The sequence below is a fragment of the Ranitomeya imitator genome, chromosome 5 (assembly GCF_032444005.1).
Source record: "Ranitomeya imitator isolate aRanImi1 chromosome 5, aRanImi1.pri, whole genome shotgun sequence".
Taxonomy (NCBI): Eukaryota; Metazoa; Chordata; class Amphibia; order Anura; family Dendrobatidae; genus Ranitomeya; species Ranitomeya imitator.
The window spans coordinates 587,459,471-587,484,992 of NC_091286.1; the positions used below are offsets into that span (position 1 = coordinate 587,459,471).

At 44.3% G+C, this 25,522-nt stretch overlaps 1 protein-coding gene across 1 annotated transcript in view; it reads left to right on the forward strand.

Moving 5' to 3' along the window:
* Positions 1–3,894: 3,894 nt before the first annotated feature.
* Positions 3,895–25,522, forward strand: part of EPHB1 (EPH receptor B1) — a 417,321-nt gene continuing 395,693 nt past the window's right edge. Inside the window, exon 1 of the mRNA XM_069727937.1 lies at positions 3,895–4,414. Within this exon, the coding sequence (XP_069584038.1) occupies positions 4,357–4,414 (58 nt within the window). The 5' untranslated portion in view covers positions 3,895–4,356. The remainder of the gene's footprint in view (positions 4,415–25,522) is intronic.

Consider the following 25,522-nt stretch of genomic DNA (forward strand, 5'->3'; position numbering starts at 1 on the left):
TCAAATGCCTTCCAATTATTATAAGGTAAATTACGCTTGACAAGCTTCATTAAGAAGAATGGATGGTTTTGACATTAAAATGGCCACTCTAGGTGTTTTCCTGGCCCCCACTCACTGCCGACTATGCTGCCCCATTGACTTGCATTGGGTTTCGTGTTTCGGTCGATCCCGACTTTACGTCATAATCGGCCGATTTCACTCGACCCGACTTTGGACATAGTCGGGTTTCGCAAAACCCGGCTCGACTCTAAAAAGGTCAAGGTCGCTCAACTCTACTGGTCACCATTAACAAGATGAACAGTCTCTGGATATTTTTCAGCAAGGGAAGAACAGAAAACATAAGATCACAAATCACAACTCTATGTCACTTGTGAACAGCTCAGACATCCATCTTTTGTAAGTTGGAATCTGGCAGTAGACTTTCTCAGGTGATTCTTCTTAGAGCACCTTCCCCCACAAGTAGTCTGAAGGTATTTTCTTGCATATCCCATACACTGAAGAGCACATAGTAGTGCGTTGGACCTCCTTTGGCCTTCAGAACTGCAGCAATGGTTCTACAGGAATGTAGGACAATGAGGACAGGACGGCTTCTCGCTGTTGTCATAAATGAGATGGAGGCACTGACATGCTCTGAACAGCCTGTTCTACCTCATCCCAAAGATGCTGCATAGGACTGAGGGACTGTGAAAGCCAGTGAAGTAAGGAAAACTCGTTGCCTTGTTCCTGGATCTATTCCATGACTATTTGACCCTCATGTCTCGGTGCAATATTCGGCTGAAATTGATTTTCCACTTTTGGATAAACAGATGGCAGAAAGGGCTGAACTTGCTCAGCTATGGCGACTTGATGGATAAACACTCTGTAGGAAGATCGATCTTGTACACGCCTAGATAGGTCCACCAGGGTCTTCTCTGCCATTATATTTATAGTATCAAGCCATCGGGTTGCTGGTCTTGACCTTGTCCCTTCATTTCTTCCAACCATGATGTCCTTCTCAATTGATTGCTCTCTTCGTATGATGTCCAAAGTAGACAAGTCATAGCTTGGTGATTCTTGCTTTAAGTGACATGTCTGCCTTGATTTGTTCCAAAATGGATTTGTTTGTTCTTCTTGCCACCATAGTATTGATTATATCCTTCTCCAGAACTACATTTTGAAGGCGTCTATTCTTCTTCTGTCTTGTTTCTTTATCGTCCAAGTTTTGCATCCATACATTATCACAGAAAAGACCAGACTATGTACAGTCATGGCCAAAAGTATTGACACCCCTGCAATTCTTTCAGATAATACTCATTTTCTTCCTGAAAATGATTGCAATCACAAATTCTTTGGTATAATTATCTTCATTTAATTTGTCTTAAATGAAAAAACACAAAAGAGAATGAAGCAAAAAGCAAAACATTGATCATTTCACACAAAACTCCAAAAATGGGCCAGACAAAAGTATTGGCACCCTCAGCCTAATACTTGGTAGCACAACCTTTAGCCAAAATAACTGCGACCAACCGCTTCCGGTAACCATCAATGAGTTTCTTACAATGCTCTGATGGAATTTTAGACCATTCTTCTTTGGCAAACTGCTCCAGGTCCCTGATATTTGAAGGGTGCCTTCTCCAAACTGCCATTTTTAGATCTCTCCACAGGTGTTCTATGGGATTCAGGTCTGGACTCATTGCTGGCCACCTTAGAAGTCTTCAGTGCTTTCTCTCAAACCATTTTCTAGTGCTTTATGAAGTTTGTTTTGGGTCATTGTCCTGCAGGAAGACACATGACCTCTGAGGGAGACCCAGCTTTCTCACACTGGGCCCTACATTATGCTGCAAAATTTGTTGGTAGTCTTCAGACTTCATAATGCCATGCACACGGTCAAGCAGTCCTGTGCCAGAGGCAGCAAAGCAACCCCAAAACATCAGGGAACCTCTGCCATGTTTGACTGTAGGGACCGTGTTCTTTTCTTTGAATGCCTCTTTTTTTCTCCTGTAAACTCTATGTTGATGCCTTTGCCCAAAAAGCTCTACTTTTGTCTCATCTGACCAGAGAACATTCTTCCAAAACGTTTTAGGCTTTTCAGGTAAGTTTTGGCAAACTCCAGCCTGGCTTTTTTATGTCTCGGGGTAAGAAGTGGGGTCTTCCTGGGTCTCCTACCATACAGTCCCTTTTCATTCAGATGCCGACGGATAGTACGGGTTGACACTGTTGTACCCTCGGACTACAGGGCAGCTTGAACTTGTTTGGATGTTAGTCGAGGTTCTTTATCCAACATCCGCACAATCTTGCGTTGAAATCTCTTGTCAATTTTTCTTTTCCGTCCACATTTAGGGAGGTCAGCCACAGTGCCAGGGGCTTTAAACTTCTTGATGACACTGCGCACGGTAGACACAGGAACATTCAGGTCTTTGGAGATGGACTTGTAGCCTTGAGATTGCTCATGCTTCCTCACAATTTGGTTTCTCAAGTCCTCAGACAGTTTTTTGGTCTTCTTTCTTTTCTCCATGCTCAATGTGGTACACACAAGGACACAGGACAGAGGTTGAGTCAACTTTAATCCATGTCAACTGGCTGCAAGTGTGATTTAGTTATTGCCAACACCTGTTAGGTGCCACAGGTAAGTTACAGGTGCTGTTATTTACACAAATTAGAGAAGCATCACATGATTTTTTGAACAGTGCCAATACTTTTGTCCACCCCCTTTTTTATGTTTGGTGTGGAATTATATCCAATTTGGCTTTAGGAGAATTCTTTGTGTTTTTTAATTCACGACAAATTAAATGAAGATAATAATACCAAAGAATTTGCAATCATTTTCAGGAAGAAAATGAGTATTATCTGACAGAATTGCAGGGGTGTTAATACTTTTGGCCATGACTGTAAGAGCCGTGTCTTCATCACCAGTGAAATGTTCTTCGATTTGAAGACCTTGTCCAGTGATGTCATTTTTTAATTTTACACCAAATTTTAACCCTCTGATAAAGGTGGAAAGCTGTCAACCACCAATACAAGTAGTCCTACTACTCCCATCACAGCGTGTCTACAAGTCATACCCCCACAGTGCTAACCATAATTTCACTTGAGCGTTTACTTGGCCGTCTCTCACTAAACTAGTCAAGTAACAGCAGTATATTTTACTGCTATCCAGCTGCTGTATTGCTGTCATTGACCCCTGTGTGGTCCTTGTCGCTCTGTTCTAGGCAGGAGACACTATCTCCCATTATGACCCACTGCCTGCTGCCTTCTTCTGCCCACTCATCCACCAAAAACTTGATTCCGGCATTACCCTGATGGAGTCATTCACTTGAATGAAGTGGTCGGAGTCACTGTAGACAATGTATGGCTTCCATCCTGGCAGAATTCGTCTTTATCAGACATGGACATGGCAAACTGACTCTGTCTCATCCAAATAGTTAACTCCTTCGGGACTATGTCAGTTTTCCATTGGAATACAGTCAGAATACAGTTTTGGGGGGATTCTGACAGAAAACTTGACATGTTGCTCTACAGACATAACTTCATGACGGACCTTTTTGCCCAGGCTGGGATGCAATGACGACTCTCAGTCACTAGCAGCCCTATCCTAAATACAGGTGGGTGTTTTAGTGCTGACATCCAAAACTGCTTTCCCTTCACAAAAATTCCAGACATACATGACATATTTTCCCTGGTAACTCAGCACTTTGCCTAAACTTTCAGCTGCAGTAAGCTCTCTCGGCCGCTAGATGGCACCATGCGGTCATTAGAAGACAGGGTATTCCTTTCTACAGGTCAATGTAAGTAATTTTCTTTCAACAATAGCAGGGAAAGGAGGGGCCCCTATTGATTGGGGAAGGGGGGTGCGTGTTCCTTGTGCTGTTTGATTGGCTGGGAGGTGTGAGGGGTGTGTAGAATTCAAGACAGGATGAAAAAGGAGGGGGATTTGGAAGAGGGGAGTTGTGTGAGTGGGGGGTGATCCTTCCCCCCTCCTTGCAGTCTCTGTGCCTGTGCTCCTTCAGTGAACACTTTACTACTGCCTGCAATGTGAACCTGGGCTAGCCTGATCACAGCCCCCCACACCCCACCCCAACCTGCACACACACATGCACTCACACCCATGCACCGTGATGGCACCCTGGCTGTCATGCATGCACACCCAGCGCTCCATACAGTGCAGCAGAATGCATCTCCAACCTGGGACCTAAAGGATGCTCCTCAGCCCGAGCGCTGGACAATTCTCTGCCAAAGACGGATGTAAGATTGCTGCTGAGGGGGCGCCCGGAAGATTTGGGGGGCTGCTGCGTCCTATCCTTCGACTATGTTTCCATAGTTGTAAACATTGATGTTGATTCTTTGTGGCGTAAAGTAACATCTTCTTCACATCCCACCATGGAACTAAACTGGATGCTGCTCTTATCTCTGGTTTGGCAAGTTCAAGCTGTGGAAGGTAAGAGGAGATGATTAAAAAAAAAAATTAAATGGGGGGACTAAAAAAATTACAGCAGTATCAATTTTTTTAAATTTTGTAAAAAATTTTTTGGGGGGTGAGATCTGTTTTTGTGCTTTTCCTTGTATCATGGAGTCCCAGTATTTTGCCGGTAAAGGACGCAGGTGTGGAGTGCCAGCTCTTCAGCCCAGGGCAGCTCAGCGCCGTGCCAAGTGTTGGCACACATACTAAGTTAATGTTGTCTGGTCCCGGGCTGTTTACGTGCGTCTCGATGGGAAGCACCTGTTATATGGAAGCAACAAGGTCCTTAAGTTTTGTTGTGGAGGAGACAATGCAGATTACTAATCAGCGCGTGTGCGCTAATTACAGGATTATTATTAGTTTCCTGATCGATGCTCCGGTGGAACAGATGGAGGCTGCACACAACCGGCTGCTTCCCTTTAATAAAACGAAATGTTCTATTTCACGGCTGCATATAACAGGATATAATCAGGAGATGGGGGGCAACTCTCCGAGGTGGTCGGCTACACTTCTTCCATTATCCGGCTGCTGACGCCGCGTTTCAAAGCCAATTCATTTATTTATTAGATGGGGGGTGGGGAGGGTGCAAAGAAAACAAAAAAATGAGGTGCAAATTGTGCCATTTATGTCTGCGTGCAGGAAGATGGATGGCCCCTTCTGTTACTGCTAAATCAATGTGTTCTTTCTGGCCGTTTCAGAGCGTATTGACTGATAGATTTTGTTGTGTGTCCTACAGATGGTTATGGATTCTCACTTTCCATCCAAGGCGCCTCTCTCGGTACAAAGCTGGTACCCCCCACCCTCGCCCGTCCTCCCACCCAAGCACAGGTACACATTGCCTGGCCAGAAGAACGGAGCTGCATTGCGGTGCTGATTTTGGGTGATGGTGGGATGGCAGGAGGCACCAGGAGGTGGAGGAGGGTCCTGACGGGTACTTGGTCAGTGTCTAGTCTGACCAGGGTGTACCGGCTGCTACCCCAGAGTCTGACGGCTGCTTCTACGTGTCTAAGATATTTTCTCTTTTTCGCCTTTAAAATCAGTAACCCTTTCACCGTACTATCCCAATCCTTCCTCCACCCTCCTATTCCGAAGCTGAATTTATACATTTCTATTCTGTCCATCACTCCCGTCTAGCAGTCTACCACTTGCTCATGTATGGTCCTTCACACTTTCTACAGTACGTGTTACCATCCCTCCTCTTTTCAGACATTTTCATACATCTATTTTTTTTTTTCCGGCTGTTTTGATATTCACCTCGTTTGACCCACTCTCTGATATCTTCAGATGTCTTTGCCCATCTTTTGCAAGTCGCTGGCACCTGCTATTTGGACGAGGTCCTGGAGTTTTCCTCTCTGCCTCCCTTTTTCTACAAATGTATATTTTATAGGAGAGGAGCAGCTATAGCCCTGCGCCGTGTGGTAGTACCGTAAGCAGAGCCTGGAGCTAGTCATTGCTTCTCGAGACACAATAAACATGCAAGAATAATGAATGTGAACAGATCTGCACCATTCTGGGATTTAATTCAAGCTGTGAATTCTTTCCCGTTCGGTTCTAGTTTTCATATATATAGATTTTTATATACGGCATATATGACATGCCTTCCAGGGATTTTACTTATATTATGAAAAACAGAGCCGGCTCCATGCATGCCCCTGGGTAATACAGCACTGAACCGTGCTTTACTTAACAGCTGGAGTGTGCTGGCAGGTTATTAATTATGCCCGACCCATAAACATTTAGAGGTAAAATCTATGGGGATGGACCTTATCTGACAACTGAGGTAATGCAACGACATGGCAATCATCATTGTATTAGAAAACAACTCTATGACTACAGACAAGGGGCACATCTAATTGATAGCGAAAACCCTTATAAATAAAAATTGCTACAGGACATTCAGGATGCCACCAGCGTTACAGTAACCTGAATTTTCAGCCCATACAAGACAAGCGACAGAATTGATTCTCAGATTATTTGTTGAATGGCAAACATGTCTTTCTAATTGAGTCACTAATGGGAAGAATCGAGGTGAAATTCTAATTTGGCTATTGTCTCCTGCTAAATGGGTCGTAAAGTGTAAGAGACCTTTACACATTATTGGGACATAGCAGAAGATGGATAGGTGGGGTCTGTGAGCAGGGAATAATTTGGACTGTGGTGTGGTACAAAGAATTTCCGTACATTTTTGGATGATGTATGTACCCTTACAGGACTTGCAGTGGTGCAAGGAAACACCTTGCCCTATGTACCAAAAGTCCCGATCCATTCCTCTCCATTTTCTGGAACATTTTCCAATATTTTACTATTTTGTAGCCAAGGTGGCCTAGTCAGACACATAAGCTGCACCTATGGCTGACCGATCAGGCCCTTCGTGGCCACTGTTCATGCAGTATGCTGCATTGTCTATGAGTTGGTCAACATTTGGTCTGACAGTATTGGCCACTGTGCAGTTAGTACGCTGCATTGTCTGCATTCGTCAACATTTGGTCTGACAGTATTGGCCACTAAACAGATAGTATGCCGAAACATCTATGTGTTGGTCAACATTTGGTCTGACAGTATTAGCCACTGTGCAGGTAGTAAGCCTCATTGTCTGTGTTGGTCAACATTTGGTCTGACAGTATTGGCCACTGTGCAGGTAGTAAGCCTCATTGTCTGTGTTGGTCAACATTTGGTCTGACAGTATTGGCCACTGTGCAGGTAGTAAGCCTCATTGTCTGTGTTGGTCAACATTTGGTATGACAGTATTGGCCACTGTGCAGTTAGTACGCTGCATTGTCTGCGTTCGTAAATATTTGGTCTGACAGTATTGGCCACTATACAGATAGTATGCCGAAACATATATGTGTTGGTCAACATTTGGTCTGACAGTATTGGCCATTATGCAAGTAGTAAGCCTCATTGTCTGCTTTCGTCAAAATTTGGTCTGACCGCATTGGTCACTATACAGATAGTATGCCAAAATGTCTATGTGTTGGTCAACATTTGGCCTGACAGTATTGGCCACTGTGTAGGTAGCACAACATATCATCTATGTGTTGGCCAACATTTAGCCTGACAGTATTGGCCACTATATAGATAGTATTTATTATTTATTTATTTTTTCTTTTTATATAGCGCTAACATATTCCGCAGCGCTTTACAGTTTGCACACTGCATCGTCTATGTGTTGGCCAACATTTCGTCTGAGAGTATTGGCCACTGTGCAATTAGCACACCACATCGTCTATAAGTTGGTCATCATTTGGCCTGACAGTATTGGCCACTGTGTAGGTAGCACGCCATATCATCTATGTGTTGGTCAACATTTAGCCTGACAGTATTGGCCACTATATAGATAGTACACTGCATCGTTTATGTATTGGCCAACATTTGGTCTGAGAGTATTGGCCACTGTGCAGGTAGCACACCACATCATCTATGAGTTGGTCAACATTTGGTCTGACAGTATTGGCCACTATACAGAGAGTACTTTGCATCGTCTATGTGTTGGCCAACATTTGGTCTGAGAGTATTGGCCACTGTGCAGGTATCACATCATATCGTCTATGTGTTAGTCAACATTTGGTCCGACAGTATTGGCCACTGTGAAGGTAGTACGCCACATTGTCTGTGTTGGTCAACATTTGGTCTGACAGTATTGGCCACTGTGAAGGTAGTACACCGCATTGTCTGTGTTGGTCAACATTTGGTCTGCCAGTATTGGCCATTGTGCAGGTAGTACGCCACATTGTCTGTGTTGGTCAACATTTGGTCTGACAGTATTGGCCATTGTGCAGGTAGTACGCCACATTGTCTGTGTTGGTCAACATTTGGTCTGCCAGTATTGGCCATTGTGCAGGTAGTACGCCACATTGTCTGTGTTGGTCAACATTTGGTCTGACAGTATTGGCCATTGTGCAGGTAGTACGCCACATTGTCTATGTGTTGGTCAACATTTGGTCTGACAGTATTGGCCACTGTGCAGGTAGTATGACGCATCGTCTATGTGTTGGTCAACATTTGGTCTGACAGTATTGGCCACTGTGCAGGTAGTATGACGCATCGTCTATGTGTTGGTCAACATTTGGTCTGACAGTATTAATGCTTCACTTCGTACTAATACACGAACAATATGTACCATACGCCAAATTAATCAGACGGTTACTCTCAGCCTGGACAGTAAATTTTACCAAGGTTATGTATTATCAGAATTGTCCTGAAAGCCCCAAAGGCAGCTGATCAGATATTGACCATGTCTATTTGATAGTAAGATCCAGCAATGTCGTCTCTGCCTGCGTCTTCTCCGCTTTCTGTGCCCCCATCCAAATCCGAACAGCTGCGCAGGCACAGAAATGTCTCCGCACACAGGAGCGAGGCGCGCACAACGGAAGAGCTGAATCTCCCAGCAGAATGCACGGACAGATTGCACAGAGCGGGGAGGCTCAGAGACACAGAGTGAGAGGGAGCGGAGAGTGGATGTGATAAATGATGGAGCTATCTATCTAGCTGCTGAAATACTCTCTGGGCTCCCAGCGTATTCCAAACCGTTCAATGCCAGCTGAGTGGAAGGGTTGGGCAGGGGCAGGCAGCTTGCAGCCAGGCCTGAAGCATTAAAATTAGGACTCCTATGTTACACAGAGATATCATTAGCCTTTCCAGCATACATTTTTGTTTCACAAAGTACAGGAAAATTGGGCAACTTCTTGTCTATGTTTGTTAAATCGTTAATGCAGATGATGGTGAGTTTAGATTTGGCAGATTTGTAAGTTCACACTTTGGGGCTATTACATTATTTTTACTCCATAGGTTTAAAGAGTTTGTATTGATGAAAAATATATATAACAATAAAAAAAACTTTCCAGTATATTGACCAGAAACCTTTCATTCCCACTACTGCCCCTTTTTTACTTGCACGATGATGTCATGTTCACAGGAACCAATCACATGGTGTCCACAATGACATCACCGATTTACTAGCAGAAGCTGATCCTTGCTTGGTGCATGTCATTTATCATACCGGCTGCATAGCCAGAGTCTGGAGCGGTAACTGAATGTCTGGGGATGGTTTCTCTTTCTGACCAAATTCATTTTTTTCCTTAAAATGACTGAGTTCTGGGTCAAATTAGTGACTGAAATCATACGTTTCACACATTTAGCTGCTGATTTATGCTAATTTTTAAGTAAAGGACATAACGGGATGTGTACAAAGCTAGAAATGTCCCTGTTAAGGTAAAATTTAGCACAAAGTTGGGAAATAGATATCTGTATGATGCTCGATGTCAGATTGATCTCATCGTAGAGTCATGGTTGTCCCTCTGACATATGCTATCCTACCCCAGTGCCATCTGTGGTAGATGGTAGAATCGATTTGCCAGAGCTGAGGCTCGCAATAAGTGTGTATTTTGGAAAATCAATTGGAGGAGAACATTTCATTTTGTATTATATGTAATGTGAAGTTATATGTATATATATATATATATATATATATATTCCACTGAATATCTCACTGTTAACAAGGGAACAGTCAATTTGATAATGCCAAATTGCATTGTCTAGATGAGTGGGTCAGAGCATCTCCAAAATGACAACAGGGTCATGGGCACCCAAAGCTCATTGCCTGATTAGTCAGATCCCACGGAAGAGCTGCTCTAACACAAATTGCTAAAAAAATTCATATTTTCTCATTGATAGAAGATCCCAGCTCACTCAAAGATTATAGGTGTGGGACATTATTACTATTAAAGGGGCTCTGTCACCTGAATTTGGCGGGACTGGTTTTGGGTCATATGGGCGGAGTTTTCGGGTGTTTGATTCACCCTTTCCTTACCCGCTGGCTGCATGCTGGCCGCAATATTGGATTGAAGTTCATTCTCTGTCCTCCATAGTACACGCCTGCGCAAAGCAATGTTGCCTTGTGCAGGCATGTACTATGGAGGACAGAGAATGAACTTCAATCCAATATTGCAGCCAGCATGCAGCCAGCGGGTAAGGAAAGGGTGAATTAAACACCCGAAAACTCCGCCCATATGACCCAAAACCAGTCTCGCCAAATTCAGGTGACAGAGTCCCTTTAATAGTAATAATGTCCAAATTCAGGTGACAGGTTCACTTTAAGCCAGTTTTTCACTTTTTCGATAGCTCACTCCGAGCACAATGTAGCTGCAGAGTGATCAGAGTGCCCATGCCGAACCCTTGTCCGCTGCCAAAAGCTCGTGCAATGGGGATGTGGGCATCATATATGTATCACGGAGCAATGGAAGAACAAGGCGGTCCTGCATTAAATTTGTGGTGTCAGATACCTTACCAAGTTTTAAACAGCCCATGCTGTTTTGGTGGCAAACAGGGAATCTAACCTCCTATATATATATATATATATATATATATATATATATATATATATATATGTATACAGTGTATACAGTGCTTTGCAAAAGTATTCGGCTCCCTGGAACTTTTCAGCCTTTTCCCACATATCATGCTTCAAACATAAAGATACCAAATGTAAATTTTTGGTGAAGAATCAACAACAAGTGGAACACAATTGTGAAGTTGAACAAAATTTATTGGTTATTTAACATTTTTGTGGAAATTCCAAAACTGAAAAGTGGGGCGTGCAATATTATTCGGCCGATTGGATAGAGGTCTGGACTTTGACTTGGCCATTCTAACACCTGGATACATTTATTTGTGAACCATTCCATTGTAGATTTTGCTTTATGTTTGGGATCATTGTCTTGTTGGAAGACAAATCTCCATCCCAGTCTCAGGTCTTTTGCAGACTCCAACAGGTTTTCTTCAAGAATGGTCCTGTATTTGGCTCCACCCATCTTCCCATCAATTTAACCATCTTCCCTATCCCTGCTGAAGAAAAACAGGCCCAAACCATGATGTTGCCACCACCATGTTTGACAGTGGGGATGGTGTGTTCAGGGCGGTGAGCTGTGTTGCCTTTGCGCCAAACATATCATTTGGCATTGTTGCCAAAAAGTTCGATTTTGGTTTCATCTGACCAGAGCACCTTCTTCCACATGTTTGGTGTGTCTCCCAGGTGGCTTGTTGCAAACTTTAAACAACACTTTTTATGGATATCTTTGAGAAATGGCTTTCTTCTTGCCACTCTTCCATAAAGGCTAGATTTGTGCAGTGTACGACTGATTGTTGTCCTACAGACAGACTGTCCCACCTCAGCTGTAGATCTCGGCAGTTCATCTAGAGTGATAATGGGCCTCTTGGCTGCATCTCTGATCAGTCTTCTCCTTGTTTGAGATGAAACTTTAGAGGGACGCCGGGTCTTGGTAGATTTGCAGTGGTATGATGCTCCTTCCATTTCAATATGATCGCTTGCACAATGCTCCTTGGCATGTTTAAAGTTTTGGAAATCATTTTGTATCCAAATCCGGCTTTAAACTTCTCCACAACAGTATCACGGACCTGCCTGTTGTGTTCCTTGGTCTTCATGATGCTCTTTGTGCTTCAAACAGAACCCTGAGACTATCACAGAGCAGGTGCATTTATATGGAGACTTGATTACACACAAGTGGATATATATATATATATATATATATATATATATAAAATTCTTCATATTGCTAGGTTACATCACATAGAATAAATGTGTTCTTCCTTTACCGTATGGAAAGAGAAGTGAACGTTAACCCTTCCACCCACACTGTGTATGATCGCGGCACTGTTGTCGGTATCCTGGTTTTCTGTAGTTGAAAAGAATTTAAATTATAGTTGGTTGACATCAAGTATATACATTTTCTTTAAGTGATTATATGGAGAATTTCCTTTTTCTTCTTAGGTAAGCTAAGATATTGTTATATAACCATTTAGCTTGGACAACCATATAATAGGTCTCCTGCCAGGCCATATTGAATAATGGGGATTTACGGTCCGTATAGTCTACTTATCCTTTAGACTTCTTTATTTTATAAAGGGAGATTGTTGGCACAGTCTCTTCTTTAGTCTGACTCTAGTAAAATTATTATTGTCAATCAAAGAAGAAATCAGAGATACAAGGAAAACAAGCAGGTGGGACGGTGCACTGAGTTGTTTAGCCTCGACTAGTATGCACCAATATGCATGCACTTGGTTTGATCAGTCATTTTGTGCCACCAAGCTCCCTTTAACCCCTTCCCGACCTTTGACGCCACGTAGGCGTCATGAAAGTCGGTGCCAATCCGACCCATGACGCCTATGCGGCGTCATGGAAAGATCGCGTCCCTGCAGATCGGGTGAAAGGGTTAACTCCCATTTCACCCGATCTGCAGGGACAGGGGGAGTGGTAGTTTAGCCCAGGGGGGGTGGCTTCACCCCCTCGTGGCTACGATCGCTCTGATTGGCTGTTGAAAGTGAAACTGCCAATCAGAGCGATTTGTAATATTTCACCCATTATAACGGGTGAAATATTACAATCCAGCCATGGCCGATGCTGAAATATCATCGGCCATGGCTGGAAATACTAGTGTGCCCCCACCCCACCCCTCCGATCGCCCCCCCACCCCCCCGATCTGGCCGGTACACTGCTCCGGCTCCCCTCCGTCCAGTGCTCCGCTCCCCCCCGTGCTCGTGTCCGCTCCCCCCGTGCTCCAATCACCCCCCCGTGCTCCAATCACCCCCCCTGCACTCCGATCCACCCCCCCCCATGCTCCGTTCCACCCCCCGTGCTCCCTTCCAGCCCCCCCGTGCTCCGTTCCACGCCCCCCGCGCTCCGTTCCACCCCTCCCGCGCTCCGATTCCCCCCCCCGTGCTCCGATCCCCCCCCCCCGTGGTCCCCCCCCACCCTATCATACTTACCGATCCAGCCGTGGTCCCGTCCATCTTCTCCCGGGCGCCGCCATCTTCCAAAATGGCGGGCGCATGCGCAGTGCGCCCGCCGAATCTGCCGGCCGGCAGATTCGTTCCAAAGTGCATTTTGATCACTGAGATATAATCTATCTCAGTGATCAAAATAAAAAAAATAATAAATGACCCCCCCCTTTGTCACCCCCATAGGTAGGGACAATAAAAAAATAAAGAAATTTTTTTTTTTCCACTAATGTTAGAATAGGGTTAGGGTTAGGGGTAGGGTTAGGGGTAGGGTTAGGGCTAGGGTTAGGGCTAGGGGTAGGGTTAGGGGTAGGGTTAGGGGTAGGGGTAGGGTTAGGGGTAGGGCTAGGGGTAGGGTTAGGGTTAGGGTTAGGGGTAGGGTTAGGGGTAGGGTTAGGGTTAGGGGTAGGGGTAGGGCTAGGGGTAGGGTTAGGGTTAGGGTTAGGGGTAGGGTTAGGGGTAGGGTTAGGGTTAGGGGTAGGGTTAGGGGTAGGGTTAGGGTTAGGGGTAGGGTTAGGGCTAGGGTTAGGGTTAGGAATGTGCACACGTATTCTGGTCCTCTGCGGATTTTTCCGCTGCGGATTTGATAAATCCGCAGTGCTAAACCGCTGCGGATTTATGGCGGATTTACCGCGTTTTTTTCTGCGCATTTCACTGCGGTTTTACAATTGCGATTTTCTATTGGAGCAGTTGTAAAACCGCTGCGGAATCCGCACAAAGAAGTGACATGCTGCGGAATGTAAACCGCTGCGTTTCCGTGCAGTTTTTCCGCAGCATGTGTACAGCGATTTTTGTTTCCCATAGGTTTACATTGAACTGTAAACTCATGGGAAACTGCTGCGGATCCGCAGCGTTTTCCGCAGCGTGTGCACATACCTTTAGAATTAGGCTATGTGCACACGGTGCGGATTTGGCTGCGGATTCGCAGCAGTGTTCCATCAGGTTTACAGTACCATGTAAACATATGAAAAACCAAATCCGCTGTGCCCATGGTGCGGAAAATACCGCGCGGGAACGCTGCGTTGTATTTTCCGCAGCATGTCAATTCTTTGTGCGGATTCCGCAGCGTTTTACACCTGTTCCTCAATAGGAATCCGCAGGTGAAATCCGCACAAAAAACACTGGAAATCCGCGGAAAATCCGCAGATAAAACACAGTGCCTTTTACCCGCAGATTTTTCAAAAATGGTGCGGAAATATCTCACACGAATCCGCAACGTGGGCACATAGCCTTAGGGTTAGGGTTGGAATTAGGGTTGTGGTTAGGGTTAGGGGTGTGTTGGGGTTAGGGGTGTGTTGGGGTTAGGGTTGTGATTAGGATTATGGCTACAGTTGGGATTAGGGTTAGGGGTGTGTTGGGGTTAGTGTTGGAGTTAGAATTGAGGGGTTACCACTGTTTAGGCACATCAGGGGTCTCCAAACGCAACATGGCGCCACCATTGATTCCAGCCAATCTCGTATTCAAAAAGTCAAATGGTGCTCCCTCACTTCCGAGCCCTGACGTGTGCCCAAACAGTGGTTTACCCCCACATATGGGGTACCAGCATACTCAGGACAAACTGCGCAACAATTACTGGGGTCCAATTTCTCCTGTTACCCTTGTGAATCTAAAAAAATGCTTGCTAAAACATAATTTTTGAGGAAAGAAAAATGATTTTTTATTTTCACGGCTCTGCGTTGTAAACGTCTGTGAAGCACTTGGGGGTTCAAAGTGCTCACCACATATCTAGATAAGTTCCTTGGGGGGTCTAGTTTCTAAAATGGGGTCACTTGTGGGGGGTCTCTACTGTTTAGGCACACCAGGGGCTCTGCAAACGCAACGTGACACCCGCAGACCATTCCATCAAAGTCTGCATTTCAAAAGTCACTACTTCCCTTCTGAGCCCCGACGTGTGCCCAAACAGTGGTTTACCCCCACATATGGGGTATCAGCGTACTCAGGAGAAACTGGACAACAACTTTTGGGGTCCAATTTCTCCTGTAACCCTTGGGAAAATAAAAAATTCTGGGCTAAATAATTATTTTTGAGGAAAGAAAACGTATTTATTATTTTCACGGCTCTGCATTATAAACTTCTATGAAGCACTTGGGGGTTCAAAGTGCTCACCACACATCTAGATAAGTTCCTTTCAGGGTCTAGTTTCCAAAATGGGGTCACTTGTGGGGGGTTTCTACTGTTTAGGCACATCAGGGGCTCTGCAAACGCAACGTGACGCCCGCAGAGCATTCCATCAAAGTCTGCATTTCAAAACGTCACTACTTCAATTCCAAGCCCCGGCATGTGCCCAAACAGTAGTTTACCCCCACATATGGGGTATCACCGTACTCAGGAGAAACTGGACAACAACTTTTGGGGTCAAATTTCTCCTGTTACCCTTGGGAAAATTAAAAAATTCTGGGCTAAATAATTATTTTTGAGGAAAGAAAACGTATTTATTATTTTCACGGCTCTGCATTATAAACTTCTATGAAGCACTTGGGGGTTCAAAGTGCTCACCACACATCTAGATAAGTTCCTTTGGGGTCTAGTTTCCAAAATGGGGTCACTTGTGGGGGGTTTCTACTGTTAAGCCACATCAGGGGCTCTGCAAACGCAACGTGACGCCCACAGAGCATTCCATCAAAGTCTGCATTTCAAAACGTCACTACTTCACTTCCGAGCCCCGGCATGTGCCCAAACAGTGATTTACCCCCACATATGGGGTATCAGCGTACTCAGGAGAAACTGGACAACAACTTTTGGGGTCAAATTTCTCCTGTTACCCTTGGGAAAATAAAAAATTGCAGGCTAAAAGATCATTTTTGAGAAAATAATTTTTTTTTTTATTTTCATGGCTCTGCGTTATAAACTTCTGTGAAGCACTTGGGGGTTCAAAGTCCTCACCACACATCTAGATTAGTTCCTTTGGGGGTCTAGTTTCCAAAATGGTGTCATTTCTGGGGGATCTCCAATGTTTAAGCACACAGGGGCTCTCCAAACGTGACATGGTGTCCGCTAATGATTGGAGCTAATTTTCCATTTAAAAAGCCAAATGGCGTGCCATCCCTTCCGAGCCCTGCCGTGCGCCCAAACAGTGGTTTACAGCCACATATGGGGTATCAGCGTACTCAGGACAAACTGGACAACAATATTTGGGGTCCAATTTCTCCCATTATCCTTGGCAAAATAGGAAATTCCAGGCTAAAAAATCATTTTTGAGGAAAGAAAAATTATTTTTTATTTTCATGGCTCTGCGTTATAAACTTCTGTGAAGCACCTGGGGGTTTAAAGTGCTCAATATGCATCTAGATAAGTTCCTTGGGGGGTCTAGTTTCCAAAATGGGGTCACTTGTGGGGGAGCTCCAATGTTTAGGCACACAGGGGGCTCTCCAAACGCGACATGGTGTCCGCTAACAATTGGAGCTAATTTTCCATTCAAAAAGTCAAATGGCGCGCCTTCCCTTCCGAGCCCTGCCGTGTGCCCAAACAGTGGTTTACCCCCACATATGAGGTATCGGCGTACTCGGGAGAAATTGCCCAACAAATTTTATGATCCATTTTATCCTACTGCCCATGTGAAAATGAAAAAATTGAGGCGAAAATAATTTTTTTGTGAAAAAAAAGTACTTTTTCATTTTTACAGATCAATTTGTGAAGCACCTGAGGGTTTAAAGTGCTCACTAGGCATCTAAATAAGTTCCTTGGGGGGTCTAGTTTCCAAAATGGGGTCACTTGTGGGGGAGCGCCAATGTTTAGGCACACAGGAGCTATCCAAACGCGACATGGTGTCCGCTAACGATGGAAATAATTTTTCATTCAAAAAGTCAAATGGCGCTCCTTCCCTTCCGAGCCTTACCATGTGCCCAAACAGTGGTTTACCCCCACATGTGAGGTATTGGTGTACTCAGGAGAAATTGCCCAACACATTTTAGGATCCATTTTATCCTGTTGCCCATGTGAAAATGAAAAAATTGAGGCTAAAAGAATTTTTTTGTGAAAAAAAAGTACTTTTTCATTTTTACGGATCAATTTGTGAAGCACCTGGGGGTTCAAAGTGCTCACTATGCATCTAGATAAGTTCCTTGGGGCGTCTAGTTTCCAAAATGGGGTCATTTGTGGGGAAGCTCCAATTTTTAGGCACACGGGGGCTCTCCAAACGTGACATGGTGTCCGCTAAAGAGTGGAGCCAATTTTTGATTCAAAAAGTCAAATGGCGCTCCTTCCCTTCCAAGCCCTGCCGTGCGCCCAAACAGTGGTTTACCCCCACATATGAGGTATCAGCGTACTCAGGACAAATTGGACAACAACTTTCGTGGTTCAGTTTCTCCTTTTACCATTGGGAAAATAAAAAAATTGTTGCTAAAAGATAATTTTTGTGACTAAAAAGTTAAATGTTCATTTTTTCCTTCCATGTTGCTTCTGCTGCTGTGAAGCACCTGAAGGGTTAATAAACTTCTTGAATGTGGTTTTGAGTACCTTGAGGGGTGCAGTTTTTAGAATGGTGTCACTTTTGGGTATTTTCAGCCATATAGACCCCTCAAACTGACTTCAAATGTGAGGTGGTCCCTAAAAAAAATGGTTTTGTAAATTTCGTTGTAAAAATGACAAATCGCTGGTCAAATTTTAACCCTTATAACTTCCTAACAAAAAAAAATTTTGTTTCCAAAATTGTGCTGATGTAAAGTAAACGTGTGGGAAATGTTATTTATTAACTATTTTGTGTCACATATCTCTCTGGTTTAACAGAATAAAAATTCAAAATGTGAAAATTGCGAAATTTTCAAAATTTTCGCCAAATTTCCGTGTTTATCACAAATAAATGCAGAATTTATTGACCTAAATTTACCACTAACATGAAGCCCAATATGTCACGAAAAAACAATCTCAGAACCGCTAGGATCCGTTGAAGCGTTCCTGAGTTATTACCTCATAAAGGGACACTGGTCAGAATTGCAAAAAACGGCAAGGTCTTTAAGGTCAAAATAGGCTGGGTCATGAAGGGGTTAACAGTAATATGAATGATGGTGTGAAGTCCAGCACACAGTGGTTTAAAATCAAATAAACCATATATGACAATGGTTATAAGCTAACGACAAGCACCAGATGCCAGCTGCCATTTTGTTAAATACATACGCAAAATTTTAAATTATGAAAAATTCTGTCTAAACCTGAAAAGTGTGAGGAAATACTTTATTTTTTTTTTAACCCAGGGCTTCATTTACTATAAAACCTGCCCTGTCCAAGAAGCTGAAATACGGGGAGCTGTTTGACAAGGCCTTCTCACCTTATGGTGGGTCAAAAGTAATTTTCTTTCTGTAACAAATCGGCATCTCTGCAGGGTCAAAATCCATTTGAGTTTCTGAACCCTGGAAAGCCATTATTTTCTACAAGGCCTCCAGTGTCAAGGACGTGTCAAATAAATCCCCACATAAAAGCTAAATGGTCCCCTGCGGATGTGACACGTGGGGGTTGCAGGGTGACACACCTGAATTTTCAGGTTTTGGATATATAAATGCAGCACATTCTGTCCTATATAAATCTATCATAGAAAAGAATGGTGGAAGTATTGAAATAACTAGGGCAGTAAATGTAAAAATGAATGGATCAACTTATCAAGTCCAAGTGTCTTACTGAAGTGCTGAGACAGATTTTTCTGTGAAATTAGATAAGAATGAGTTTGTCCCCGTTGCCATGTGCACTGGCCGTGCGACTAACGTGGATCTTTATTGATTTGGACATCTGGACTTTATATTACTTCCATTACCATCTGCTGAGTACAAAATTATCATGCTAAGAAAGTGAAGGGTTTTTCGTGTCCAAGCAACTCGACAATTATTCTTTACATTATTTCTAGATGGATTCAGCACTTTCACTGGGAAACTGGTGGCTGGATAGTCTCCATCTATCTATCTATCTAGCTATCTATCTATCATCTATCATCTATCTATGGTACAAAAATGATGAAGACAGCACTCCTTCTTAGAAAAAATGTGGTGGTTTATTAGCCCATATGAGCTCCTGCGACGTTTCAGCTCGAGGTGGGAGTATTTCTCAAGTCTATCTATCTATCTATCTATCGATCTATCTATTATCTATCTATCTATCTATCTATCGATCTATCTATGATCTATCTATGTATCTATCTTTCTATCTATCTATCTTGTACAAAAATGATGAAGACAGCAATCCTTCTTCGAAAAAATCTAGTAGTTTATTAGCCCATATGGGCTCCTGCAATGTTTCAGCTCAAGGTGTGAGCCTTTCTCAAGTCTATCCATCGATCTATTGCAAGAAAAAAAAAAGCAGCACTACATATTCGAGAAAAAAAAGTGCATTGGTCTTTTTACCCATAGTGTTACAGCAATGTCTTGACTCCAAACACGATATTGAGCCTTCATCAAGCTGAAGTGAATGGGAAAGTGAATGGAGCTGGGAGTATGAGGTTAAGGGGAGTTTTAGATTTCTATAGAGTCTTTATTCTGAGAGAAATGGGCCAATTATACAAAATGACACCCTGATCTGATTGATCCGAATGTAAGCATAGTCTAATCAGATTCTCTCGGATGAACACTGTGAGGAGAAGCTGGAGAACAGAATGTCTACATCTTCTCCATCGTCTCAGTGAGCGGAAATCGAACCACACGCAGATGCCGTCCGAGTGCAGTCCGATGTTCTCCACACACTCATTGACTTGCAAGGCCGAGTGCGATCCGAATATGGGATCAAACATGGGCATACAGTGATTTTTTTCATCGGACTTGTGCACGACCCCATAGACTAACATTTATCTGGGTGCGATTTGATGTTTTGTCTGATTGCATTCGGACCGATAATGCGGCACGAGCCCTACAGCTACAAATCTTCAGCTCTTTTCAGAAACAGTGCTGCTCCTATGGAGAGTTTGCATCTTGTATTGCAGTAAAATAACATTTGTTATTACCATTAACGCCATCTTATGACCACCTCTCGGTTTAGCTCTTTAGGCGGTGTTCACATGTTATGACAGCAGGCAGCTGTAATTTGGGAACACAGCCACTCTTTCTCATCTAGGAATGCTTTGAGTTCTGACTATTGCTCAGTTTGGAGCATATTCTTTGTGTGATTTTCTAGCTCAGCAGCTCAGCCTCAGTTTATTATCTTTTGGTATAAAGGGTTCATGCATCAATGAAGGATTCTTCAACCCAGTATACAAACATAGTACAGTACATCATTATTGTCGCCCTCCTACGCAATCTGTATAGTATTGGCTGCATGATTATTCAGCTTCCGAACAATTGTACCAAAGTTCTTGGAGTAGTAATTATTCGTGTTAACTTTACTACAGTTTTGCAAATCAGACCAATTAGGACATGGTCTATTTTTCTTTTTTCTAGACCTTCGATCTTCAAAATAAATTAAAAAATTAAAAGACCAGTAGATGGCTGTTGACTGAGTGAAGCTTAGGCCAATCGTTTGGCTGACAGCCATCTCAGCCAATACTTCTATACACAGGCTGCCTCACTTGGCTGAGCGATCCTGTGCCTTCTATACGAACGTCACAGGCTGACACGTCAGCTTTGTAGGCTTATCTCAGGGAGAACACTGCGACCAGCAGTCTTAAATTGGATATACGCGCTCAACATCTATCGACTATCAGTCGGCTGTCAGCCCAATACACATTGGACCGTCTGCACATTCAGCCGACTTTAGCTTAATGTGTATGGGGACTCTTAAGTTCACTATAGAAGTTCAGCCAAGAGCTATCTCTCTCAAGTCTCCCATACACAGGACCGCTTGGCTTGGCCCAGCATTTTTGTGTTTTCTACAAGAAATCTACTGCCAGACTACTTTGGAAAGCAAAAAGATCGTCCATATGCCAGAAACTTCTCATCCTGGACATCATCTGTCAGGAAGGCCTTATACTTCACTAGATGGTGGCCCGATTCTAACGCATCGGGTATTCTAGAATATGTATTTATGTATATAGCAGCCACATAGTATATAGCACAGGCCACGTAGTATATAGGAGTACTATGTGGCCTGTGGTATAGACCATGTGGCTGCTATATACATACATACATATTCCAGAATACCCGATGCGTTAATATAGGCCACGCAGTAAATAACACAGCCCACATAGTATATAACACAGCCCACACAGTATATAGCAGCCACGCAGTATATAGCAGCCATGCAGTATATAACACAGCCCACGTAGTATGTAACACTGGCCATGTAATATATAGCACAGCCCACATAGTATCTAAGAGTGGCCACGTAGTGTATAGCACGCAGTATACAACACTGCTGATGTAGTATATAGCAGCCATGTAATATATAACGAAGCAGCCCACGCAGTATAGAACACAGCCCACATAGTATCTAACACTGGCCAGGTAGAATATAGCAGCCACATGGTATCTAACACAGCCCACGTAGTATTTAGCAGTGTGGGCACCATATCCCTGTTAAAAAAAATATTTAAAATAAAAAATAGTTATATACTCACCCGCCGGCGGGATCCAGCGTAGATCCTTCAAACCTCTGGCGATGCGCACGCGGCTGCCACCATCTTGCGAAATTACCCAGAAGACGTAGTGGTCTCGCGAGACCGCTAAGTGATCTGGGTCATTTCGCAATGCATCTCTGGGACCGGATGCTGGCGGCAGACGCAAGCGCATTGTCAGACTACGGAAGGTGAGAATAGCAGGTTTTTTGTTTTTTTTATTATTTTTAACATTAGATGGTTTTACTATTGATGCTGCATAGGCAGCATCAATAGTAGAAACTTGGTCACACAAGGTTAATAGCGGCGGTAACGGAGTGAGTTATCCGTGGCATAACGCGGTCCGTTACCGCTGGCTTTAACCCTGTGTGAACGGTGACTGCGGGGAGTATGGAGCGGGTGCTGACTGCGGGGAGTAGGGAGGGACTAATCGGACGGTGGCCATCGTTTATTGGTCGCGGCAGCCATGACAGGCAGCTGGCGAGACCAATGAGGGACTTGCATTTCCATGAAAGACAGAGGCTGCAACCAATGAAGATCCGAGCCAGACAGAAAGAAAGAAAGACAGAAGGACAGATGGAAGTGACCCTTAGACAATTGCATAGTAGATTAGACTTTCGTCCAATCCCTCCGGTATTGTTGTGGGGGGCAGTATTAGAAGATTACACATTTTCTGAGTGACTGTGCTAAGTGTCTTTTTTGCTCAACCTCCTTCTATCGCTCTACAACTTTTAGATCCCTTCTGAATATTTCTTCTCAATCCTAGACCTTTCTCTACTCCCCTCAACCCCCCTCCCTATCCTTCATTCTCCTACTCCTTGGGGTTTCTTTCAGTAAATGCACAGGCTGCTCCTGAAGCATATGTTAAAACTCTGATGGCAACCTTGCGTAGAGCGGTGGGGGTGTGAGAAGCATACATCTTTTTAAGGCTGATATAAAGATGCCTATTTACAAAATTAAATGTACTTAGGAACCCTACAACCTCTCCCACAAAGCGGAACTATGTACCAGGTCACAAAATAATCGCTTTATTTCTTTTTTTGTTTCTAAATTGCATTGACATTGTTATTATTTCCAACCGGCTCCATAAGCAAAAATATCAAATGGAAGTATAGGATTTGTTTATGAGATTAATCCGAGCCAAGAGCATTTTCCGTGGGCTGGGTTAAAACAGTCTTTTGTTGCAGTTTCATGTAGGTGGGTCCCATACGACGACGAATTAGTATATGTTCTCTGAAACTGCTGAACATTGGGAACAGGACGTTGCTTCTTTGCCGGGCGTAAAGGAGGGATAAGAATTACCGTAAATAATGAATAAGACTAAGTGCACAATGCATCTGCAATAAATGGTAGACAGTAGACCAACAAGATGCGAAAACCCTTTTTTGGCCTCCTTCTGGTGAATAGAGGACCTATGGAAACGTTAGATTTTCCCAGGGTGTACGTTAAGTGCACAGACACATGGTGCTCTTAGCCTTCGTTTGTTTCGCTACTTGTTCTGATGCACAAACGACACGCGAAGTTCCCTGTGGTCCTGCTATGTGTCTGTGTTAGACATGTGCACTGCAGGACTTATGAAGGATTTTCTGCTTCTGGAGCACTCATGTCTACCAATAGTTCAGGAGAGAAAAATGATGCATGTCTGGAATGACTTCCGTGGAGGTAAATTGGCATCCATAAGGCATTCATTGGAGCATGGCATAATTCTTTTTCATTAGGCAGCACAAGGATTGTGCACACAGCTCTGAGTACAGGTGGCATCACGAAAACTTCCATAACGCTGGTTTATGGAGCCATATAATATCTACTGTTCCTCCTGTATAACATCTGCCTATAGTATGAAAAACTCAGCACTCGACGATAAGCGAGTTTACAAGACAAAAGGGTTTATTTTTGCAATCCAAAATTGTGCAACGCGATATCGTTTTTAATGTTTAGGTCTTACAACCAGGTCTTCATCAGAAAAGTTGTGGATTTCGCTCCGAAATCGGTACAGTTCGAGAAAAAAATCAGATGCCGTACAGACCATCAGCATAGCATCCGGTTTTATGGATACATTGCAATTCTGTAAGATGGAAACTGTAAACATCCCTGTAAATGATTATGGTAATTGCTGCTAAGTTACAATACAAATTGTATATGGATAACAAATGAAAAAAAATCGTCCCTCTTGTCTGGATGGATTTTTTTCATATTCCCCTTTGGCCCCAGCCTTACGTTCAGGATTGGAACCCTACTCATACACCCCTCTCACATGGAGAAACATATACCTCTTGCTGCTTTTAAATAAAGACAAATCACAAAAAATGCATATAAAACTGAAAAAAATTCCCCTTCTCCCCCTCTTAAGTTTCCTATTAAAATTAGAGCTCTATACAGAAATCTTCCCCATTCTCCTCCTCTCTGTCATGTGCCTTTATGAAGGCCACCCTGCTGTGCCCTGTCCGTCCCCGTAGGACAAAAGATTGACCAGCCCCGCTCCTTCACTGATGATTCACCCCGCTCCTTCACTGATGCTCCACCTTGCTCCTTCACTGATGCTTCACCCCACTCCTTCACTGATGCTCCACCTTGCTCCTTCACTGATGCTTCACCCCACTCCTTCACTGATGCTCCACCCCGCTCCTTCACTGATGTTCTACCTCGCTCCTTCACTGATGCTTCACCCCGCTCCTTCACTGATGCTTCACCCCGCTCCTTCACTGATGCTCCACCTTGCTCCTTCACTGATGCTTCACCCCGCTCCTTAACTGTTGCTCCACCTCGCTCCTTCACTGATGCTTCACCCCACACCTTCACTGATGCTCCACCTTGCTCCTTAACTGATGCTTCACCCTGCTCCTTCACTGATGCTTCACCCCACTCCTTCACTGATGCTTCACCCCACTCCTTCACTGATGCTTCACACTGCTCCTTCACTGATGCTCCACCTCGCTCCTTCACTGATGCTTCACCCCGCTCCTTCACTGATGCTTCACCCCGCTCCTTCACTGATGCTTCACCCCGCTCCTTCACTGATGCTCCACCTTGCTCCTTCACTGATGCTTCACCCCGCTCCTTCACTGATGCTTCACCCCGCTCCTTCACTGATGCTCCACCTTGCTCCTTCACTGATGCTTCACCCCGCTCCTTCACTGATGCTTCACCCTGCTCCTTCACTGATGCTTCACCCCGCTCCTTCACTGATGCTTCACCCCGCTCCTTCACTGATGCTCAACCTCGCTCCTTCACTGATGCTTCACCCCACTCCTTCACTGATGCTCCACCTTGCTCCTTCACTGATGCTTCACCCCACTCCTTCACTGATGCTCCACCTTGCTCCTTCACTGATGCTTCACCCCACTCCTTCACTGATGCTCCACCTTGCTCCTTCACTGATGCTTCACCCTGCTCCTTCACTGATGCTCCACCTCACTCCTTCACTGATGCTTCACCCCGCTCCTTCACTGATGCTTCACCTTGCTCCTTCACTGATGCTTCACCCCACTCCTTCACTGATGCTCCACCTTGCTCCTTCACTGATACTCTACCTCGCTCCTTCACTGATGCTTCACCCTGCTCATTCACTGATGCTCCGCCCCGCTCCATCACTGATGCTCCGCCTCGCTCCTTCACTGATGCTCCGCCCCGCTCCTTCACTAATACTCTGCCCCGCTCCTTCATTGATGCTCCGTCACAGTCCTTCACTGATGCTACGCCTTGCTCCTTCACTGATGCTCCATCCTGCTCTTCACTCATGCTTCACCCCGCTCCTTCACTGATGCTTCACCCCGCTCCTTCACTGATGCTCCGCCCTACTCCATCATTGATGCTCTGCCCCGCTCCTTCAC